At 36.0% G+C, this 20,115-nt stretch overlaps 3 protein-coding genes across 3 annotated transcripts in view; all 3 read right to left on the bottom strand.

Moving 5' to 3' along the window:
• Positions 1-893: 893 nt before the first annotated feature.
• Positions 894-14,492, bottom strand: LOC110383374 (replication factor C subunit 1). The gene is made up of 18 exons (XM_049842562.2): positions 14,314-14,492; positions 13,946-14,056; positions 13,022-13,871; positions 12,645-12,754; positions 12,284-12,412; positions 11,738-12,155; positions 11,211-11,331; positions 10,814-10,941; positions 10,383-10,529; positions 9,948-10,031; positions 9,470-9,618; positions 8,783-8,977; positions 7,588-7,739; positions 7,102-7,210; positions 6,085-6,230; positions 4,069-4,282; positions 3,559-3,729; positions 894-3,068 (listed from the first exon to the last, which is right to left on the bottom strand). The coding sequence occupies exons 1-18, from the start codon at positions 14,320-14,322 to the stop codon at positions 2,982-2,984; spliced, it is 3,330 nt and encodes a 1,109-aa protein (XP_049698519.2). The 5' UTR covers positions 14,323-14,492; the 3' UTR covers positions 894-2,981.
• Positions 14,493-14,773: 281 nt separating this feature from the next.
• LOC110376582 (uncharacterized) lies at positions 14,774-16,762 on the bottom strand. Its single transcript, XM_021335104.3, has one exon. It carries the CDS (start codon positions 16,684-16,686, stop codon positions 14,905-14,907), a length of 1,782 nt encoding a protein of 593 aa, XP_021190779.1. The 5' UTR covers positions 16,687-16,762; the 3' UTR covers positions 14,774-14,904.
• A 381-nt stretch (positions 16,763-17,143) lies between these two features.
• LOC110376578 (probable phospholipid-transporting ATPase IIB) overlaps positions 17,144-20,115 on the bottom strand; it is a 34,286-nt gene continuing 31,314 nt past the window's right edge. The window contains exon 19 of the mRNA XM_064034946.1: positions 17,144-19,723. Within this exon, the coding sequence (XP_063891016.1) occupies positions 19,587-19,723 (137 nt within the window). The 3' untranslated portion in view covers positions 17,144-19,586. The remainder of the gene's footprint in view (positions 19,724-20,115) is intronic.

Below are 20,115 nucleotides of genomic sequence, written 5' to 3'. Positions count from 1 at the left end.
ATGCCCATATCGTACCATTCGCGACTCTTTTGAGAACTCGATTATGAATAAGCGCGTGGCATCGAAATATCTATGCAAATTTAATGCACGCGTCCATGTGAAACGTCTATATACAAGTAAATATATTACTACCTACCATGTTTACAGTGGAGAAGCACGGGCGACACACGGCCACGGCACGTAGCCGTGCCATGTGAAAGTTACTTATGTACATTACTACTGAACTTCATAACGGAAGCCGTGCCGTGACATGGCCGTGACTTTGTGTATGTGAAACGGGCATGGCGTGCAGCGGTTAGTACTCTGTGGAAACATTCTTGACCACCCACCAGTTATTTGTCATTTTAGCTGCCACTGTCATGTCATTCTACTGTCGTCTGTCATTTTACTATCAGGTGTGTGAAACGATCGAATTTGAGAGGGGTTTTGGATATTTTCATAGCGTAAATTACTAAATTTACGTGAATTACGATGGCTTCAGCTTCTAGGCGTTCCCTTGGACAACTTCTTCAACAGGGGTGGAATGAAATCCCCGAGATATTGGCCTCAACAGGCTTAGCGCTCGCGGGTATTGGTATGGCTACAGTAGGATGCTACAATTACGCAAAAATGGACGGGGATAACAGAAGATACAAGAGTACATACGTTGTGTTGAGGCCAGATGACCCAAAAGCCAAATTGATACGTAAAGATTAATTCTGGTTTGTGTAAATAAAATCCTACAGTTGTGAAATGTTAGTTCCAAATATTATGTAATAAAGTTCAGTGCTATCATGTTGTTGTTTAATTTTGCCGAAGGACGAGTGCATTTGTATATTTCCCGGACGAGTTCCTTTTAATATACAATTTTAGTTCTTATTGTAAACAGCAAAATTGAAACCATTGCATAAAGAAAACACTATTTAAAAATAGTTAATTAACTTTAATAAACATTACAAGCATACACCAAAACAATATTGTTCAAATATGAGACTTGAAAACATCAGACCAAAAGATAGAAGAAACTCTATTGGTTGTTCACAAACTTCTCTGCTTTGGTAAAATTTAGGCTTTACTTGTTGATATTGATGGTTCCTTTTGTTCTTACAGTTTGTTCATAGTAGCTATCAAATGTAATTGAGTTGAAAACAATAGAGGCCCCTTACACACACTCAAAAACACATTTAAATTAAACTTATTAAACATGTTACATGGTTATTATAGTTTATAATGAAGTAGTAGTAGAATCTTTGTTAAGGTGTGTTTAGAATGCTGCAAACGCAGGAACTCTATCAATATTAGACAGCGACTGCACATGCGGTTGGCAGCATTCAAAACGTATGTTTACAATAAAGTTACAAAAGAAAAACTAATATGTTGTTTGTTGAACACTAGGAAATTGTGATGAACTTAAGACTATAATAATACTCACACTAGATTCAAATGGAGATTTTTAACTGGCAGAATAAATAATTCGATTGTTTCATTGGTATGGAAGTTTTGTGCTGTAAAAAGCATTTGTGTATTTTAGATTTTCATTTATTTAGAAGGCCATACAGATCAAGACGTAGCATATATTCAGATTAATGAAATGATTTCAGTTGATATGATGACACTACCCATCTAAAAGATAGTATATAATATGAGTAGTGTATTTAGATTCATGTGCTTGGCACAAGTTGTGGAACATTTAACAACATGGGCAAGTTACATAAAAGTATTAAACATAATTCTTATTTTAACATTATTTTAAGTGATAATGATACAGTCGTAGATAATAGCAATTCTTAGTTTTATGATACTCAAGAAAACAGACCATTAAATAGGTATGTTACAAGTTTTTATAACTAAAGGTGGCCTATTTACGATTAAGGAACAATTAATATTATAGCAACCTGATTTTGCATTAAAGTTAACAATGTTTTGTTTATTTCTAGTCTATGATTGACAAGGCAAGCCCGTATACTAATGATAATATGGAGATAAAACATAATTTTAACCACAAGACATACAAAACCTTTAAGAATAAAAAAAGAAAAACAAATTTTAAACTTTATGTCTTGTTGTTAAAACTACCTTAAAGATACATGGTGTTATTTTAATTTTATTGTATAATAACACTGCACATCAAAGACTATAAAACCACTTGACTGCGCATACAGTGCCCCGACGCTCGCCAAAAGTTAGTGATTTTGCGCGTACTATAAGGCTACGATCAGTACGATCCTTTAGTAGCGACCTTGAACTGACCAATAGTAGCCGCGGATTATGTCGCCCCCCCCTGCCCGCAGCGGTGAGTCGTGTTCTTAGAAGAAATTGGCGAGTGCGCTCTCTAGTGGTTATTTACTTTATGCTGCACATATAACTCAGTGTTTAGTTTACTTGTACTATCAAAACTAGTATCACTTTATCTTGTATCACTCGTGTAGTCCGCTTCCAGTCTCACTAGAAGCAGTTCAGTTAGTACCAATACTCAACTTTAGCAATCCACATTGATATTTCTTGCTATTCACTGTATTTACTTCTTACAATGTGTGTTCATATCACGTTTTGATTAGTGCAGTAGATGACAGTATGGTAAATGGCCACAAAACAGTTGATTCTTGAGAAATAATTGTACATGTTTTCGCCCCAGCTGTGCATATGTACCCATATAAAGTACTGAAAAGTTCTTTATGAATCTCTCCTCCTAAATGTGAAACCAGCATGGAATTCAAAATTTTACTTTTTTATTTAACAGACAGTGTGTCTATGGATAGCCAGTTTCACAACATTTAAAAGAAAAAAAAAAAAAAAAAAATTCGACAAATTGAGAACCTCCTCCTTCTCAAACTTGGTTATGAGAGCTACAACTTTGTTCTGTATATTTTCCAATACTGTCACATACTGCATTAACCACATACCTATCGTTCACTTCACTCAAAACAACATACTACTCACTACAGAGGTCCGATGGTCTCAAGTCACTATCTGAACAAGAAGGCCATCACGGAACGCCGATGCTATTTCTCTTTTTTCTTCTTACTTGTTGGAGCCTTGGACGAAGCCTTGCTTGTGGTCGGCTTTTCAGTGTCTTTGCTTTTCTTCTTCTGTGTAAAAATAGATAGTAATATACATTTAAAAAATATTGAGCCTTTGAAAGTTAGGTAAGCTTTATTGCCTATTAGCTTCCGCCAGCGGCTTTGCCCGCGTGGTGTATCGATAAAAAGTAGCCTATGTGTTAATCCAGGATATCTATATCAAATCGGTTAAGCGGTTTTTGCGTGAAAGAATAAAAACATACATCCATACACTCTCACATTTATAATATTAGTAGGATTTATTGATAAAAATGGTATCCTTTGGCGATCTCTATGGTTTAGGTTTTCTACACCAATTTTCAGCCAAATCGGTACAGAAGAGTTTTTAATTAAATAAGCTTAACTAAAACGACTTTTTTTGTACTTATAGTACATTCAAAGGTATTTTACGCACATATAGTAATGCACTAAATAAAGGATTCGGATATGTTTATTTTTAAAAAATTCCAGAGTCATCCTTACAAATTGTTTAGTATGAGTATTATAGTTCAGAACTCACCTTAATAAGAGCATCATTCTCAGGGTCACTGTCCTCTTCATCCTCCTCCTCCTGTTCCTCATCCCCCATATCCTCATCATCCGCCTTAGCCTTGCCCTTCTTGACGGCGCCTGGCGCGTACGGTAATGCTGTCGCCTTTTTGTTGTAAGTACGCGTCATTGCCGCTTTCACCTGGATTTGGAATTATGGTTTATGCTTGATATTTTCAGATTTTTTTTAATGGGTATTTTATTCTTGCATTTAAAGTAAAGTTTAAAGCTTTTATAATAAAGAATGTTATAGGATAGGAAGCTATCGCAATAATTTCTGACCAAAATTCATATTAAAACAGCGAAGTTATGTTGCTTATCAATATGACAATACACTTTTGCTATATTATGTATTTAAAAACCATGGAAAAAAAAGATTAAATAAAATTTGAAACGGCAGACCTTACGATGATAGTCCTAACATTCTGTAAAAAATACCAACGACATTTGACCTACAGTTAAAAATAAATCTATTAATTACCTTAGGATCCACCAAAATGGTAGGATTCCTCTGTCCTGGCCACACAGACAGTTCGACCAAGGAGTCCAGGTCTTCCCTCAGCAGATGATAAGACTCCAGCACTTCTAGAGACCGGCTGATGCCGTCAGCCTTGTCTTTGATCAACGGGTTCACTATAGCGTCGCGGAGATGGGTGCTGTAGTCTAGGAAGATCGACGACTTTGAACCTGATGTGCTGTGGGATAAGGTTCATTTTCAATTATTTTGTCCAATTATGTGTATCTTATAGTGTTGGAGTTGAACAGGTTTGTTTAATAACTAGATTTTGAACGATTTGACCTATTTAAATCTGAAAATAGCGTGTTGAAAACAAACTTACTACATAAAAAGATATTTAAGTGATAGTATAGACTTATAGACTATTGAAATATAAGCGTGCAGTGAAACCGGAACACATAACTATCAGTGGCGTAGCGTGGGTATCTGCCGCCCGGGGCAGTTGTCGATTTTGCCGCCCCTTCCCGTGTATTTTTTTTAACAAGCTGGCCGTTTGTCATTCTTAACCGACTTCAAAAAAGGATTTTTTTGTGTCGACGTTAATAATCATCAAATGACCCTTCCCGTTGTGGGTTAGCAGCGGTGAGGGAGTGTCCGACTCTTACTGACTAAAAACCGTCGTGTTCTGTCGAAGGCCTTTTATGTTTTATGGTAACTCTTTCGAACAACCCGCAGCCCTGGCAGAAGGGGGAGATTCTCAAGTAGACTTTTCTTTTATATCTTTGCTACTTGATTTCTTGAAGGTCTTAAAATTCCAAATACGCGAGCGAAGCGAGCGGGAAATTTTTATCGGACTTAAACCAAAAATTACGTAAAATTTAGCCTAACGTACTTAACTTTTTGTTTGCTGAAAGATGCAAAAATAAGGGCATATCGTTTTTTAATACGCGAGCGAAGCGAGCGCGAAATTTTAATCGGACTTAAAACAAAAATTACGTAAAATTTAGCCCAAACGTAGGTTAACTTTTTGTTTGTTGACAGATGCAAAAATAAGGGCATATCGTTTTTGAATACGCGAGCGAAGCGAGCGCGAAATTTTTATCGGGCTTAAAACAAAAATTACGTAAAATTTAGGCCAAACGTACAGTCAACTTCAGGTCAGTGGTAACAGTTTTATAGGAAAATCGTACTTATTACTATTGAGTTAAGGTGCATGATAGTTACCACTGATGTGCGGTCTACCGTACTTAACGTTTTGTTTGTTAACAAATGCAAAAATAAGGGCCATAATATAGTTTCTGAATACGCGAGCGAACCGAGCGCAAAATGTTTATCGGATTTAATCCAAATATTACGTAAAATTTATCCCAAACGTACTTTACTTTTTGTTTATTGAAAAATTAATGCAAAATCAAGGGCATACAGTTTCTGAATACGCGAGCGAAGCGGGCGCGAAATTTTAATTATTTTTTATTTAAGACTCAAAAACAAAATTACGTAAAATGTAGTGTCACGTGTGTTTTAAGTACCAAATTTTAACAATAATTAATTTTAAGTCTTGTTTAATGTTTTGTTATTGTTAGACAGTTTTATTAGTAACTATTATATAATCTGTGGTTTTATGTAGCGGCGCAGATACTAGTTGCGAACATTTTTTTTTTATTGGGTAAATTTTGCCGCCCCCTAAAAGCTGCCGCCCGGGGAATTTGCCCCCCCTGCCCCCCCCACGCTACGCCACTGATAACTATCTAAATTAAATTTGCTTGATTATATTATTATAGTGCATTCTCTTTATTTCAAGACGTTTGAACACCAAACTCATTATTATAAATAGTGTCATATTGCATGTACTTCAGTTTTTAATCTGGTACCTAAAAATTGGTAACTGGGTTGAGGAGATCAGATTATTCGGTTAGACTGCAAGCCGACCCCAACATAGTTGGGAAAAGACTCGGGAGATGATGACCTAAAAATGGTCTCTCTGAACAGCCACTTGAACCATGTTCCGAGACGACAAAATGTTTGGTGCTCTGTAGATACCTGAGTCGTGTATGCGCGTGTATCTCCTGACAGAGGCGGCGCAGCTTGGTGGCGCGTGAGTTCTTGCCGAGCCAGCCCGGGAACTGGATCTGTGCCGCCAGGTGACCTGACATCTCGTGTCCTGGGATCACTGAGCTGAACATCGCCTGGAAGAAACACATTAATGTACCAGTGTGATCAAATGAATCTAAATAGTATTTTTTTATCCTCGACGCATAAAGAGGGGTAGGTATATCAAAGGTCTCAAAAAACGAATTGAAAAAGCAGAATAGTTATTTGTTATACAAGAGTGCAAAGTTGCTTTTTAACCGCGGGCTCAATTTGATGACCGAGCAAGCGAAGGATTCTAAAATTGAAACACGAGCGTAGCGAGTGTTTCAATAATTAGAATCCTGAGCGATAGCGAGGGAATCAAAAGAGCACAAGGTGAAAAATCTTTGCGTAATACGAGTGCAACACGTAACTTTTCATCCCACCTCATCGAGGAAATTACTAAATGCAAAAAAACAAAATGGCGCGCACATATGAGTATCAAACTAAAAAGAAGTACCTATTAAAGTTCATTTATTTGAAAACTCAGTGTAAAAATGAAACGAGGTTCAAAATGTATGTAAAAATAATAATAAAAATTACGTAATTATTTTAAGCAGTATTTTATTTGTTTAATATGTATTTCTTTGAAAAGTCTTATCAAGATTGTCATAAATGGAGTATTGCACGCGATGTTCTAAATTCAAATCACTTTGCCGCTCTAGAGGATAAAAACGACTTTTGCGCTCAGATATCAAAGGGTAAAACTACTCTTTCCGAGATGGTGGGATGAAAATACTATTTTATCTAAGTTGGGGGAACTTCTCAAGTCCTCCAACTAATATATTATAAAAAACTTCTAAAGTAAAATAAGCAAATCTTTATCAACATCTTCTTTAAAATGCTTCAGTAGTCAGTCGGTATCACTTTATTTTTAGGACTTTTAAAGACCTGATGATATTATAACCAGCTTATGGTTCATATTACCTGCGTAGGCAATAGACTCCAGGCTTGTTTGCTGCGTATCCTAGCGTCTACCAGATCGCCCAAGCTTATGCTGTCTGCTGCCTTGCTTATCCTTTGGAGAACTTCATGCCTGAAGAACATCAAGTAAGTTAGTAGTAATAAGTTAAATTGCTTCCTTAAGTTTGGCATCACAGCAAGAAAGTAATATGATGAAAAATACACCAAACTTTCTTTGCTAATAATTGCTGTTTGTTAGTCTGACTAAAAGTCGAGAATGGCTGAACGGGTTAAGCATATTTTGGTTTTAAAATTTTTGTACAGGTACAGGGAAGGTACGATACGAAGTTCGCGGGATCAGCTCGTTCAGAATATTTTTATGTCAGGTGGAAAGCTATTTATCCTACAAATAAAAAAAAATCTAGGGCCCTTTATGTTGGTTTAAGAAGGTACCATCCTATTAACAGACTATATTTTTATAAAAGTACAATTTTAAGTTGGCAAACTCACTTAGGACAATGCGGCTCAACTTGCAAGTAATTCTCCTGCACAAATAGTGGAGCTAAGCTATAGTCGTAGAAGAATAGGTCGCTCTTGTCGTTAATGCTCATCTTCTTGTGGTCTTCCGCTGAGAACACCTTGCGGATCGCCTCCCATGGACCCTGGGGAGATAGGTACGGATTGTGGTAAATAATAAATACTTAAATCGTTTATTACTTCAGTTTGTACACAGTTTTACAATATTTTGTTTAATTCAAAAAAATTGCGGATGTAAGATTTGCCTGACCTGGGTAAAAACGTGTGACTGGTATGTAGTAACTATTGGATTTTGATATGAGGTTTCAGAATTTTTTATGTGACTGATAAATGCGGGATATTTTACTTCATACTTATATACTTTTTTGCAATATTATGATGATGAAATTTTTGTGTATTGAAAAAGAAGAAGGCGGGCAAATTATCCTACTAATATTATAAACGCGAAAGTTTGTATGTATGGATGTTTGTTACTCTTTCACGCAAAAACTACTGAATGGATTTTAATGAAACTTTACAATGATGTCCTCCTAGCCGATTATCGGCGACGGCGGCTGTTCTCATGTAAGGAGATTAGCCAACTACGCAAGACATATTATAGTGCACGAGCATTTGCGCAGACACAGGTGCACTCCCTATTCCTTCACTCTCATAACCCAATGGGACGGTAATCCGACACGACCGGAGAGAGATCAGGCGCAGGACCGACATTTACGTGCTCTCCGATGCACGGGTGTATCAATCACCAGCTTCCAGGCTCCGGGCTGCTTTGTGAAAGTCTTCTAAAACCCACAAAGCGATTTCGGCCCGACTCGGGAATCGAACCCGAGACCTCGTACTCAGCAGCCGCACTTGCGACAGCTAGACCAACGAGGCAGTTCTTTACAATAATATAGCTTATACATCAGAATAACACATAGGCTACAATTTGTAAACATATTGTTCGAAATACTAAACCTGCGCAGACGAAGTCGCGGGCACCAGCTAGTATTGCATATTTTATAATGAAGTTTTTTAATCTTAACAAAGAAAGACTTGATCATTCATCTGCATACACATATGTGATATCGGATACTCTTGACTGGTTGACACAATCATACCACATACATACTATACCTTAATAATCTATCTATTGATTAGTTAACATCTAAATAATCTTGATACTTACCAGTTTAATATCCTTCCTGACAGTTTGAGCGTCTTTCCTGAGCCGGTCGACGTCATCACGGTTGGGGTCCACCGCCCACATGGACAGCAAGTTGAGTGTCTGTCTGACATCCTGATTGGCTGATACGATCAGCTGGGTTAACACGTCTGGAGGTATCTTAATGCCTTCTTTGAAGCATATTGAGAGCATTGCTGACTGAAATAGAAGTTATCAGTTATTAGGTTTTATAAGGCTAGCTAAGTGAATGGATTTTGACAAAATATGGCAGTTTAGGACTGGTACATTTGAGACAATTTAAAATGGATAGACTCTGAAAGAGGGCATGAATAAAAATGGAGTGAACAAACATGACGGCTAACAGAAAGGAATGGAAGCGAAAAATGGAAATGGAAGCTGACCCGAAATAAATAGGAACAGAGCAGGGAGAATATATTTCAGTAAATTTTTCCATCAATTTTTTCTTTTATTTTTATATTTGAGGATGTCAAATAGAAAAATTAAACAAAAAAATTTTTAACAACTTGTTGCGCTAATTAAATGTTTGTTGCTGTGAACAGTAAGCTACGGTTTTTTTATATAAGTACATAAATGCTACTACTACTAAATGCTACTAATTTAAGCCATTTAGGTAATTTCAAATTACGTAAATGGCTTAAATTAGTAGAACTAGGAAAAATGGCTAAATACCTTTATCTGGTCGACCCTTGGTTTGTTAAACCTGAGATCGTAACAGTAGTTGACTAGGGACCTCATTTTCTGGCTGTTCCTGTCGTTGCACATACATATTATTGGTACTGATGACGATTTTATCAGAGCGATTAGTTCTTGGAGACCACCTGTAAATACGAAGAGAAGTGAGAGATAAATAAACTATGTTCTTTGTAGGATTAATTTTTACAGTTACTTTGCTAGTCTTTAATCTGCGAAAATCCGTATTATTATAAGCGTATAAATTACAATGCGCACTCAGGCGGACACCGATTTGTATGGTGCGAGCAATCCGACCGCGTATTGTGAAATGTCCCTTAACCCGTTGTATGTCGGAGCGCAGATAAACACGAGACACAATTGATTTTCCGTTGTTTTATAATCAGCGACACAAGGAATTGAAGTAGTTCCCTAAAAATCTGAAGTGAAATGCAGTAATAAATATGTGTACACATACCTCTGTCTTCATTGCCCGCCATGCCGTCGACTTCGTCCATGACCAGCACGTGTTTCTTTGTGACCGCTTGCTTTCCTGTATCACCTACAAATTAAAAAGAATCAAGTTAATTTTCAATATTAAGTTTTCTTGATTAACGCTCAATACTTCTCCGTGTAAGAAGAGGCCTGTGTCCAGCAGTAGGACGATAAAGAGGCTGTAACTATTAAGTTTTCAAGTTTACCAGATCAAAGGATAAAATGATTGAAATTAAAAACCGAGCGGAAAAGCCTCTGTCGCGAAAGCGCTGACAGGGGCTCGTGTTTGTACAAGTTTATAAACGCGTCAACGCTCTTCAAAATATCACGGTACATAAAATGAACATGTTAAATTGTTTAAGAAAAACTTTTAACAGATTTCTTATCAAAAACACTTCATATAAGTGCAATTTCAAACCTTTAGCATAAGCAGACAACGAGGTAGAAGTGAGCAGTTCCCCTATCTGTTCCTTGATGAGCGTCTTGTTCCTCGTGTCGGAGGCGTTGAACTCCACCATGTCGAAACCCAGCTCCTTGCATACCAGGGATACTGTTGTCGTCTTACCTGGATTGAGGGAAGTGATACAGTGTATGGATAGGCAGAATAGTTAATTCAAGTTGAATGCTGCGACTGTTAGGGAGAAATTGAAATATGAAATGGTTTATTAATGTTTCACATACATTAATGATCGATATGAGGCGTGATTTTATCATTCGCGGTATTAATATACTTCAGATAATTTTTTGATGTCCTTTTTAAAATGTAATCCGAAATCAATATTTCATATAATAATAATTATATTGCGTTGCATTTGAATTCAAAGAACTTTCAGAGTTATTTTAACTTACCAACGCCCGGAGGTCCAGAAAGTAGGGCAGCCTTGAAATAGCCTCCATCATCATTCTTAGCCCACGGACTGGGTTTGGGCAACTTAGCCTTTCTGTTCACGTACCACTTTGTCAACCAGTTCATTAGTCTACAAGAGGAAAAGAAACTAAAGTAATTCTGAAATAGAATGAGTGTATTTTCCTATGGCCTACATATTTATATTACTGTTGTATCCTCAATGATAAGTTTATGTCATAAAATCAAAGAGGCAAGAAATAAATGTATAATCAGAACATAAAAAACCACTGTGTGAGTATATTTTTGATCAGGACAGGTATTTATCATACGGATACAGGAAGTAGTTCTCTCAGAAAGCTAGATGTCTAATAATATTAAAAAAAATAAGATAATACAAACTTTTTAACATTGCTAGCATCACCATGCTGTCCGATGATCTGCTTGATATTCTGTGGCTTGTATTTCTCTACCCACATACTCATGTTCGCTGGTATTGCAGCTGCTTCCCTTTTAACATTACCTGTAATTTCAAAACAAATTGTAGAGCAGTCTAATATTGTCCACAGATGGGACCATCTTGTAATGACAAGTTCCTTCGTGTTTCGGAAGACAAGTTAAATAGGAAGCATTTGAACATCTTTGAGAGTCATTACAGGTAGTTATAGGCCAGAAAAGCTGACAACCAGCCTTACCAAGGGTATTGGGTTGCCCAGGTAACTGGGTTGTCAGATACGCATTCGCGAAATACTGGAACTTAGCTGTATCTGGTTAGACTGAGACCCAACCCCAATATAATTGGGAAAAGGCTAGGCAGATGATGACTTTTCGTTTTTTTTTTTTTGTGACATGAATTTCTGGGCTATCTCCTTAGAATCCGCTTGGGTATAACATTGAAAATATTTATGATAAATCATAATCATGCTTACCATTAACAAGACTAGAAGAAGATGAACCAGCACTTGATTTAGGTTCTGATTCTAGTTCCATTTTCTCTTCCTTTATCTTTCTAGGACTTTTAGACTTCTCACGATTCTTTGATTTGCTAACATCTAGTTTATTTGAATCCTTTGATTTTGTTTCTATTTTAACTTTGTCTGTCGGACTCTTCTTAGATTTGCTGTCAACATGATTATCTTTTCTATCTTTGTCAGACTTATCTTTTTTGCTGGGAGTTTTTTCTTTCTTGATTTCTTTTTTAATATCTGGTTTTGAGGTAGGCTTGCCTTGTGACCGTTCTGTGATCATAGCTAGGAATTCGTCCTCGTTAATGATCTTAATTCCTAGTTCTTGTGCTTTCGCCATTTTTGCTGGGCCCGCGTCTTCGCCGGCTAGCACATGAGTTACCTGAAATATGTTGATGTTATGATCAGATTTTTGTAAAGAGAGAGAAAAAGTTTGGCTTACAAGACCAACAATATCGAATATTGTGGATTAAATAAATAAAGAACTGAACTTTCTTCGTTTTATCCTACCTTCTTAGATACCCCACTTTTGACACAGCCTCCGTACTTAGTAATTGCAGCAGCTATTTCATCCTTTTCAAACGAGTCAAGAACTCCAGTCAATAAAAAGGCGCAATCCTTCAAGCAATCTGGTTTACCCTAAAATCAAAAGTTCAAAGCACTTACATTTAAAATAAACCATTCATTTAACTAAAATTTGTAATACCCTTTTGTCTACAAAAGTTGTCAAGGGGTTCCTAGTGGCGGAAGAAAATTATAATAAAAATTGTTTAATAATTTTGTAGCCTTTAATTACTAATGTAAATACAACCATAAAAATATTGAGAAGAAGACCTTGATCAACAAGTTTTATTATTCCTTAAAAATTTACCTCGGGGATCTCCTTGGCTCCCAAGTGTTTAGGTCCAGATCTGTTCAGATAGTTTTTGTATAAAGCTGCTGAATGTATTCTCCTTTCATGTCGCTCCTCATCTGTTAGCACTGCAATTGAAAATATAAACAAAATAAATATTAACACATTATATAAATTGTAAAGAGACAGAAAAAGACTTAAAAGTTATCATTGAAATTGAAAATACCATTACTGGACTCAGGACTGATACTAAAAAGTTAAGACTGGAACATTTTCTGGGAAGCTTTTCTGAAAAGGCATATAAAAAAGGAAAAAAGAGAAACAAAACACTGCATGACTATTCAGTACAGTCGTAGATACAGATGGTAGTTAAAAAATAAAATATAAAAGCTTACCAGACTCATTCAAACTTTTATTCATTTTCTTTTTTTTATGGCTCCCCTTCTCATCATCCAATACTGAAGAGTCACAATCATACTCTTTGGTCTCGTCTAACTTGGGCTCCATAGACTCATTTAATTTCTTCTTCTTACTGCTGTGATCTTGATTAGAATCAGGCTCTAGGAACTCAGCAAATTTCCTTTTACTTTTATCAATTTTAGATTTTTTATTTTCACCTTCATTAGAATCAATTGATGACTGATTAAGGTTAGATTGAATAAACTTATCTATTTTTGGTGATTTGTGTTCTTTGTCAGCTTTCTTTACCTTTGTATCTTTATCATTATTTTGCTTTGATTCTGTCCTTTCTGATTTCTTTAATGATTTGGTGTCTTCAGTTTTCTTTGATGGTTTACTTTCATCTGTTTTTTCCAAGTCTTTATTCGATTCTGTATTTGAACCCGACTTATGTTTTTTGTCATCAGATTTTTCAGTAGAATTCTTTGAATCTTTTGAGGCATTTGATGTTTTAGTAGATTTCTCAGATTTATCATCAGCCTTTGCATCATTTAATTTACCCTCTAATTCTGCATTGTCAATCTCTAAGAGACTTTTTTCAAATTCATCATCAGAATGGATTCCTAGTTCAGTTTTTTTCTTTTTCTTAACTAATGGTTCTGTTCTCTTGACTGGAGCACTACCAAAAATGTCAACAGCTTTGACCTCCTTGAGTGCTGGCTTGGGAGATTTGTTTTTATTCTTACTGGATGTTTGCGATTCATCTGTGCTTTTCTTCTTCTTGGTTGTAAAGATTTCTTCATCTGAATCATCATTTAAAACTCGCTTCTTTTTGGAATCTTTTTTCTATTAACAAATAAAGCATGTGTAACAAATAAATAAAAACACATCAAGAAGGCTTAGACATTTGAAAAACTTACTTTATTTTTAATAATTTGAACATCTGGAGATTCTGGAATAACGTCGTCATCATCCTCAACTACAACAGCAGGCTTTGCAGGCTTCTTCAGTGAAAAAAATGACCTTATATCCTGAAAGCAATGCACCAACATTGTATTTCTGCATTGTGATAACTTATCAATTTATTTTAGTGATAAATATTGTTCGTTATTTTCATGTACCTCTTTATATGACGCATTAAGTTTGGAATCATATATAATAAGACACGAAATGAATTAACAAGTAATCCCTTCTAAATTAATATAAAAATAATAACCAGGACTCAATACGGAATACACGAGTATTTGTATATTACCATTTACGACAAAATATTTTGTAAGTTACTAACCCTCGACATGTTGAATTTACACCAAACAGCTTTACCATACGAAAACAAATCACATGATTATTTTAACACTAAAAATGATGATTTTGCGCGAGATTCAGAGATTCGCAATATATTTAACGAACAATTCGCCGCGAAATATTTCCTTTTTTTAATAATTTGACATTGACATTTGATTTATGTGTTGCCCAACCTAAATAACCAGTTCCCTCATTTTGATAAATAAAGTTTTGTAGTGGCCTATGTTTATGGACAAGCTTCTACTAGCTAGCATATAATGAATGCAACTCAGTTGGACATAGATACGTACAGCATTAATATTTCTCATTATTAATAGATCTTATATTTGTTATTCAATAATCTCAGGTACATTGTACACATACACATGGCTACATGCTACGGTATATATAGCTAAGGTAGATTTGCAGAAAATGTAGGGGAAAGGGTAAATAAAGCAAAAATAAACATGTCACAATATATATTCTTAATAAAACCTGAAATACGTCTTAAATATCCAACAATCTTATACAATAATACTAACTAAATGTCCTACAAATAAATACCTATGAACGTAAACGATGTAATAACAAATCGCTACCGGCGCGAAGGCGGCGTTATGAAAGAATTGGCGTCTAACTCTGTCCCAGTCGTGGACTGCATCGGTCCTCTTCGGGAGTGCCTGGATATCACGTGCCGGGCCCACGCCAGGTCTCGAGAGCTCCTCGACCGCCCACTGCGGGACTTTGAACTGGTCGAACTAATCGACTTTCCTGATGTACTGGTGCTGGTCGCTGACCAACAAGTATCGCTCAGCAGTTTGTCCGGGCAGTACGTCAACTCTGAACGTGTTAAAGTGCTAGTCGAGTACATCGGTATTGACGACTTTTTATCCGATGAAGGCAGTGTTTTTTCAATAGTCAACTGCGCGAGAGATGTTTCTATTTTCGGCGGACTCCTAGGCCTGTTATCTTTGGTGACGTCAGCAATAGCAATACGTCTGTCGCCACAGTCATCACCGCTGTCAATCTTTGATGGCGATGATCCACCTTCGGAGTCTTCACTCATTATTATTGCCATCAGTTTTTCAGTATTCTCGTTCAAGTCATAAACTCTCTGGGTTTTAATGGACCCCAACGAAGACGTTTTACTTTTTGTGGGTGGGCGCTTTACGCGTTTCTGGTCACTGTAATAAATGGCACTTTGGTGAGGCAGTACAGCTGGAAAATTGCTGTCTACTTTTGTATATGCACAATCTCTTGAGTAATTCGTTCTTGCAGAGCGGTTTTTACAACTACATCCGTGGTCTCCAAACATATAATTGTAACACATCTGTAAAAGGCATATTGCTGCCGCGGTCAACAGCACTAAAGTCACGTACAGTTTCGGCGTCCAGTCAGCATTTATGTAAATGTAGGATTGAGTAAGCGATTTCCAAGGACTAAATTTGGATACAGCAGCAGTTTGATATTCAAAGAGATTACGTCTCGATAACCCTTTTCCATAGTTTTGCACGGCAGCCGCTATTCTTAGAACGCCACCGTAAGCTGTGTACAATTTCTCGTCAACTAGATGTGGTGCAACTTCCCGTTTCATCCAGTGCCATAATTCATTATTCAAATTAACGAAGTCTGCATGGCGACAATGTGCTGGTGAGCTATGCAGTATACATCTTGACGCGGTCGTGTAATATTTTAAAAGGATATTTTCAGAGCTGGGTGCTGTCAAACTAACCAGTCCTTCTGACCTAAAAGGCAGAGCGATAGCGGAGGGGTGTCGTTCATCATCTAGTTTAGGAGCCGGTAGGTGAATGCAGTTACTAGAATCACGTCTAGTGACTAAACAAGAACACGGATCTAAAAGCTTTCCGGATCCGATAAGGATTTTGGCAACAGTCAGGTTAGACCACTGAGGTATTCGTTCGGGTGGTCTCCATCCCAAGCCTTGAGTGTTCATATTCGTTTTTATAAGTTCATAAAAGTCATGGACTTGTTTGGCGTGTCTGTAAGGGACATAACCAGCGTAGTAAGCAAATCTAACAGTGGGGAGTATCTCACTTTTAAGGTGTGCACCGACAGTGTCTGACAGAGCTTCTTTTAATATTGAGGCAGTTTTGAAGTCCACATCCCTTTGCACATTTCTGAAAGCACTTCTGAAGTACTTGAGGATCTCCCTAATGTACCGGCTGTCGACCCTGTCAGGACTCACTTGGGGTGGGATCAGCTCCTCGAATGTTTTCCGAGCCTTCAGTTTGGCGATATCGTCTTGGGTCCAGCAGTTAGCGCTTGTTTTCGCGTAATCAAATAATGTAGTACCCGCATTTTTATTGCTAACGTAAGCTATGTTAGACAATATTATAACAACCATAAGAAATAACATTGAATTTAAAGTGTGATAGTAAAAACATTCATGTTCATTATTGTACAGAGTTAATGACAGATTAATTTGTCATTTATCGCTGATGACAAGGTGACAACAACAGACCCTGATTAGTTATGGTGCATCCTTTGATAAAAACAATTTCCTTTTTTGTTTATGGTTTGTTTGTTTGTCTGTCTGTTTGTTCTTTTAGCCGGATTCCCTACTTTCCTGTTTCTTCAAATAAAATTGATTAATTATATAAAGTTAATTTTAGTAAGCAACGCCATGGCGTTTCAAGCAACACAAATGATAAGACATACACAAGTATGGAGCTATTATATATTAGAACATTTTATATTTAGTACAAATAGAAGGTAGATATTTCTTCAATAATATACTCTTTTGATTGTGTACCTATAAACTTATGCATAAAATGGGTGTCCTACGCTGGGGGAATGAAAATAAAATACATTGATGTCATATAAAATATTTATTTTTTAGAACATTATTTAAATGATTAAATACCGTACGCACCAACTCTTAACTTTACCTATCTCTTTAATACAAATATACTTTTAATCAATAAATATTATACATATATCACATTTAACGCAATTTGTACCTTGTTCGAAAGTGTATGAAGAAAAAACATTGTCAAACGAAGATATTTTGGACCATTTTTATATATTATTTGCTGTAGAAAATGTCACGTGAAAAAACTATTACGGTGAGTTGCACCATTTACCGACAACGATAATAATGAACCATTTCAGTTGTTGACCAATGGGCGGCAATTGCACGGCTGGTTATGCTTTGGTTATCATTATAGTTACCCTAATTTCCAGTCAAAATGATAAGCGTCTCGTATTTCTCATTCTCTCTTTGAACCTTGAAAACGTTTCTAATAGGTACTGAAAAAGAACCACTTTTTTCGATTCGAAGTAGGATTTTTCGGGCTTCGAGGTCCATTTTGGAGAATATGGAAAGAATCATATTTTTACGATTTACTTGTACAAATAATTTGTGAATATGGCCCAAAACAATATGCTCGCAAGTGCACGTCAAATAATAACTATGGAATAATTGCGCTTACACAGCTAAATATAAATAAACGAATCACAGGTATTACTGACAAAACATCCAGGAATAAACACGTAACAAAAATAAATTATTAAAATAAACTCGCAGAAAAAAATATAACAAAATTATCTAAAACTTTAATTGAAAATTAAACGGAACAATAAATGTTTCTCTACATTTATGACCCATTCTGTAAAATGTTTTCTATTTGGATGTGTCTACTATTGACTGACATCTGTGCCACATTATAAAGCATATCAGCTTTCAATCCATCCACACCCCGTGCCTGGTTCTGGCCCTATGATGTAAGAATAAGAATTTTTATTTCCCATGTATTATATTATCACTGATTTACTAGAGGCCCGGTGCTTGATCCATAATTTCAAACGAGGTTTCGCCAATTTTTCTTCTTTAAGGTTCTGACTCTACCAAAGCGGAGTGGAGAAGTTTTTAAACAACCAATAGAACTCTTTCATATATCTTGTCTCCGCCCACTTAGCAGTAAAAACAAAATCTGCGCTCCGCTGAACTTTGTTGGATTTATTGAAGACGTAATGCAGCACAGATTCAGAATTCGAAAGCAACTGTAACATTCTAGATAAATCTAGAACAATCTAGAATGTTAAAGTTACTCTGTTAAATCTATTTTTGTGTTTACACAGCCCTGGATTAAATTGCTACTATGTTATCCTATCACAAATCGAATATGAATCTTGCAGGTAACTTTTCATATTTTTTTTGAGAAATATCGAAGTTTTAGATTGGGAGAGAAAATATGAGAAATGGTCTCACGAATCATGCACAAGATCTAATAATATAAAAATATCTAAAAAAAAGAATATATCAGTGTTTTTTTGGAAAATTGTTCTCCCTCTTTCTCTCATACATCCTCAAAAACGGAAAATAAATCTTAAAATGTCGAAAAAATTACGATCATATTCTTCATCTGCAAAATTCATTCAATTTGATTTCTCTTAAATAATAGTAATACATAAAATGATTATACATAGAATATAATTGTGATCTAATAACTGTAAATAGTTAATAATAATTAATAACCAATACTTTTTATTCGTCCTATCTATCTACACTTGTCGGTGGATATCAAAAATGGTACACAATAACGATTATTTCATATTCCGATGACTATGGCTCAAAATAGATACCATTATCGTCAATAACCTATGATCAAATTCAAAAGGCATTGTCATCCGTTTTTTAACCGACATCTCAAAAAGATGTTTCTCGTCTTAACTTAACAATTTATATTAACCAGTTTGTTTTAAGAAAACTGACGCTTATGTTATCGACGTCGATGACATTAGTCATATACCTATAACGTATTTCGCGATCATGTTGAACATTTTTGATTTCTACAGACTAAAGTCTTGCTTTATCACGGTAACAAGAGAGAATCTCTGCAATATTAGAGTATATCTGAATTTCTATAACATAACAAAATACTACCATTTATCGACTTTTGTTAGACCGCATGGGCAAAGAATAGACATCGAGAATATAAAATAGTAAAGCTTGACTTGAGTAAGTAAGATATAACAGTAAAAAAACTGACCCTTTATATTTATTTTTTAACTTTTGTAGACAGATCTAGTGATGCCCAATAATCTTATCGATAAGGCGATTGACATTTTTAAATGTATCCGGTATGTTTTCTTACATCGATTTCGAGCCCAGTTATAGAGTTACTTCACTAAAGTTTTTATTAACACATGCGGTCTAAACACTAATCAAACATAAACTCATACAATGTGCAACAAGACCTTAAAGTAAGAGTGAATCACATTGAAATATGAACCTAAACAACTTACAAATAAAGATCATTTTCTTATATTTTTGTACTGGCGGTCGCTCCACTTGCGATGCATGTGCTTGACGATGTATAGAGGGAGGCAGGATATTAATGTTATCACTATTACTTTCCACCAGAACTCCCAGTGTCGAATGAAGTCACCGTCTGAGGAACAAAAATAATTTTATTGGTTTTATAAGTTTTGAGTGCTAAGTATCGATTAATCGATTGATGAATATTTAAGGATTGATTGATCATAAGGTTAAACAGTTAAACAGTGCTAGTGTGCTCATTCATCTTTTCAAGACGAGTTTTCCGTGTTTAGGAAGGCAGGTTCAATTGGTGGGTTTTGGCTGTCATTTGAACATCCTTGAGAGTCCTCGTGAGTAGTCAGAACCCAGGTCAGACAACCAGTCTTAACAAGGGGTCCCGAGTTGACCGGGTAACTGGGTTGAGGAGGTTAGATTCTTCACCGCTTCTTCTTTCCAGCCATAACACTAGGAAGTGGTGAAAGGTTTGGGGGTGCTGTCATTCTTGTAAAATTTTGACGTTAAAAA

This window comes from Helicoverpa armigera, chromosome 5 (assembly GCF_030705265.1).
Source record: "Helicoverpa armigera isolate CAAS_96S chromosome 5, ASM3070526v1, whole genome shotgun sequence".
Classification (NCBI taxonomy): domain Eukaryota; kingdom Metazoa; phylum Arthropoda; class Insecta; order Lepidoptera; family Noctuidae; genus Helicoverpa; species Helicoverpa armigera.
This window is presented reverse-complemented; position numbering and strand designations above follow the sequence as displayed.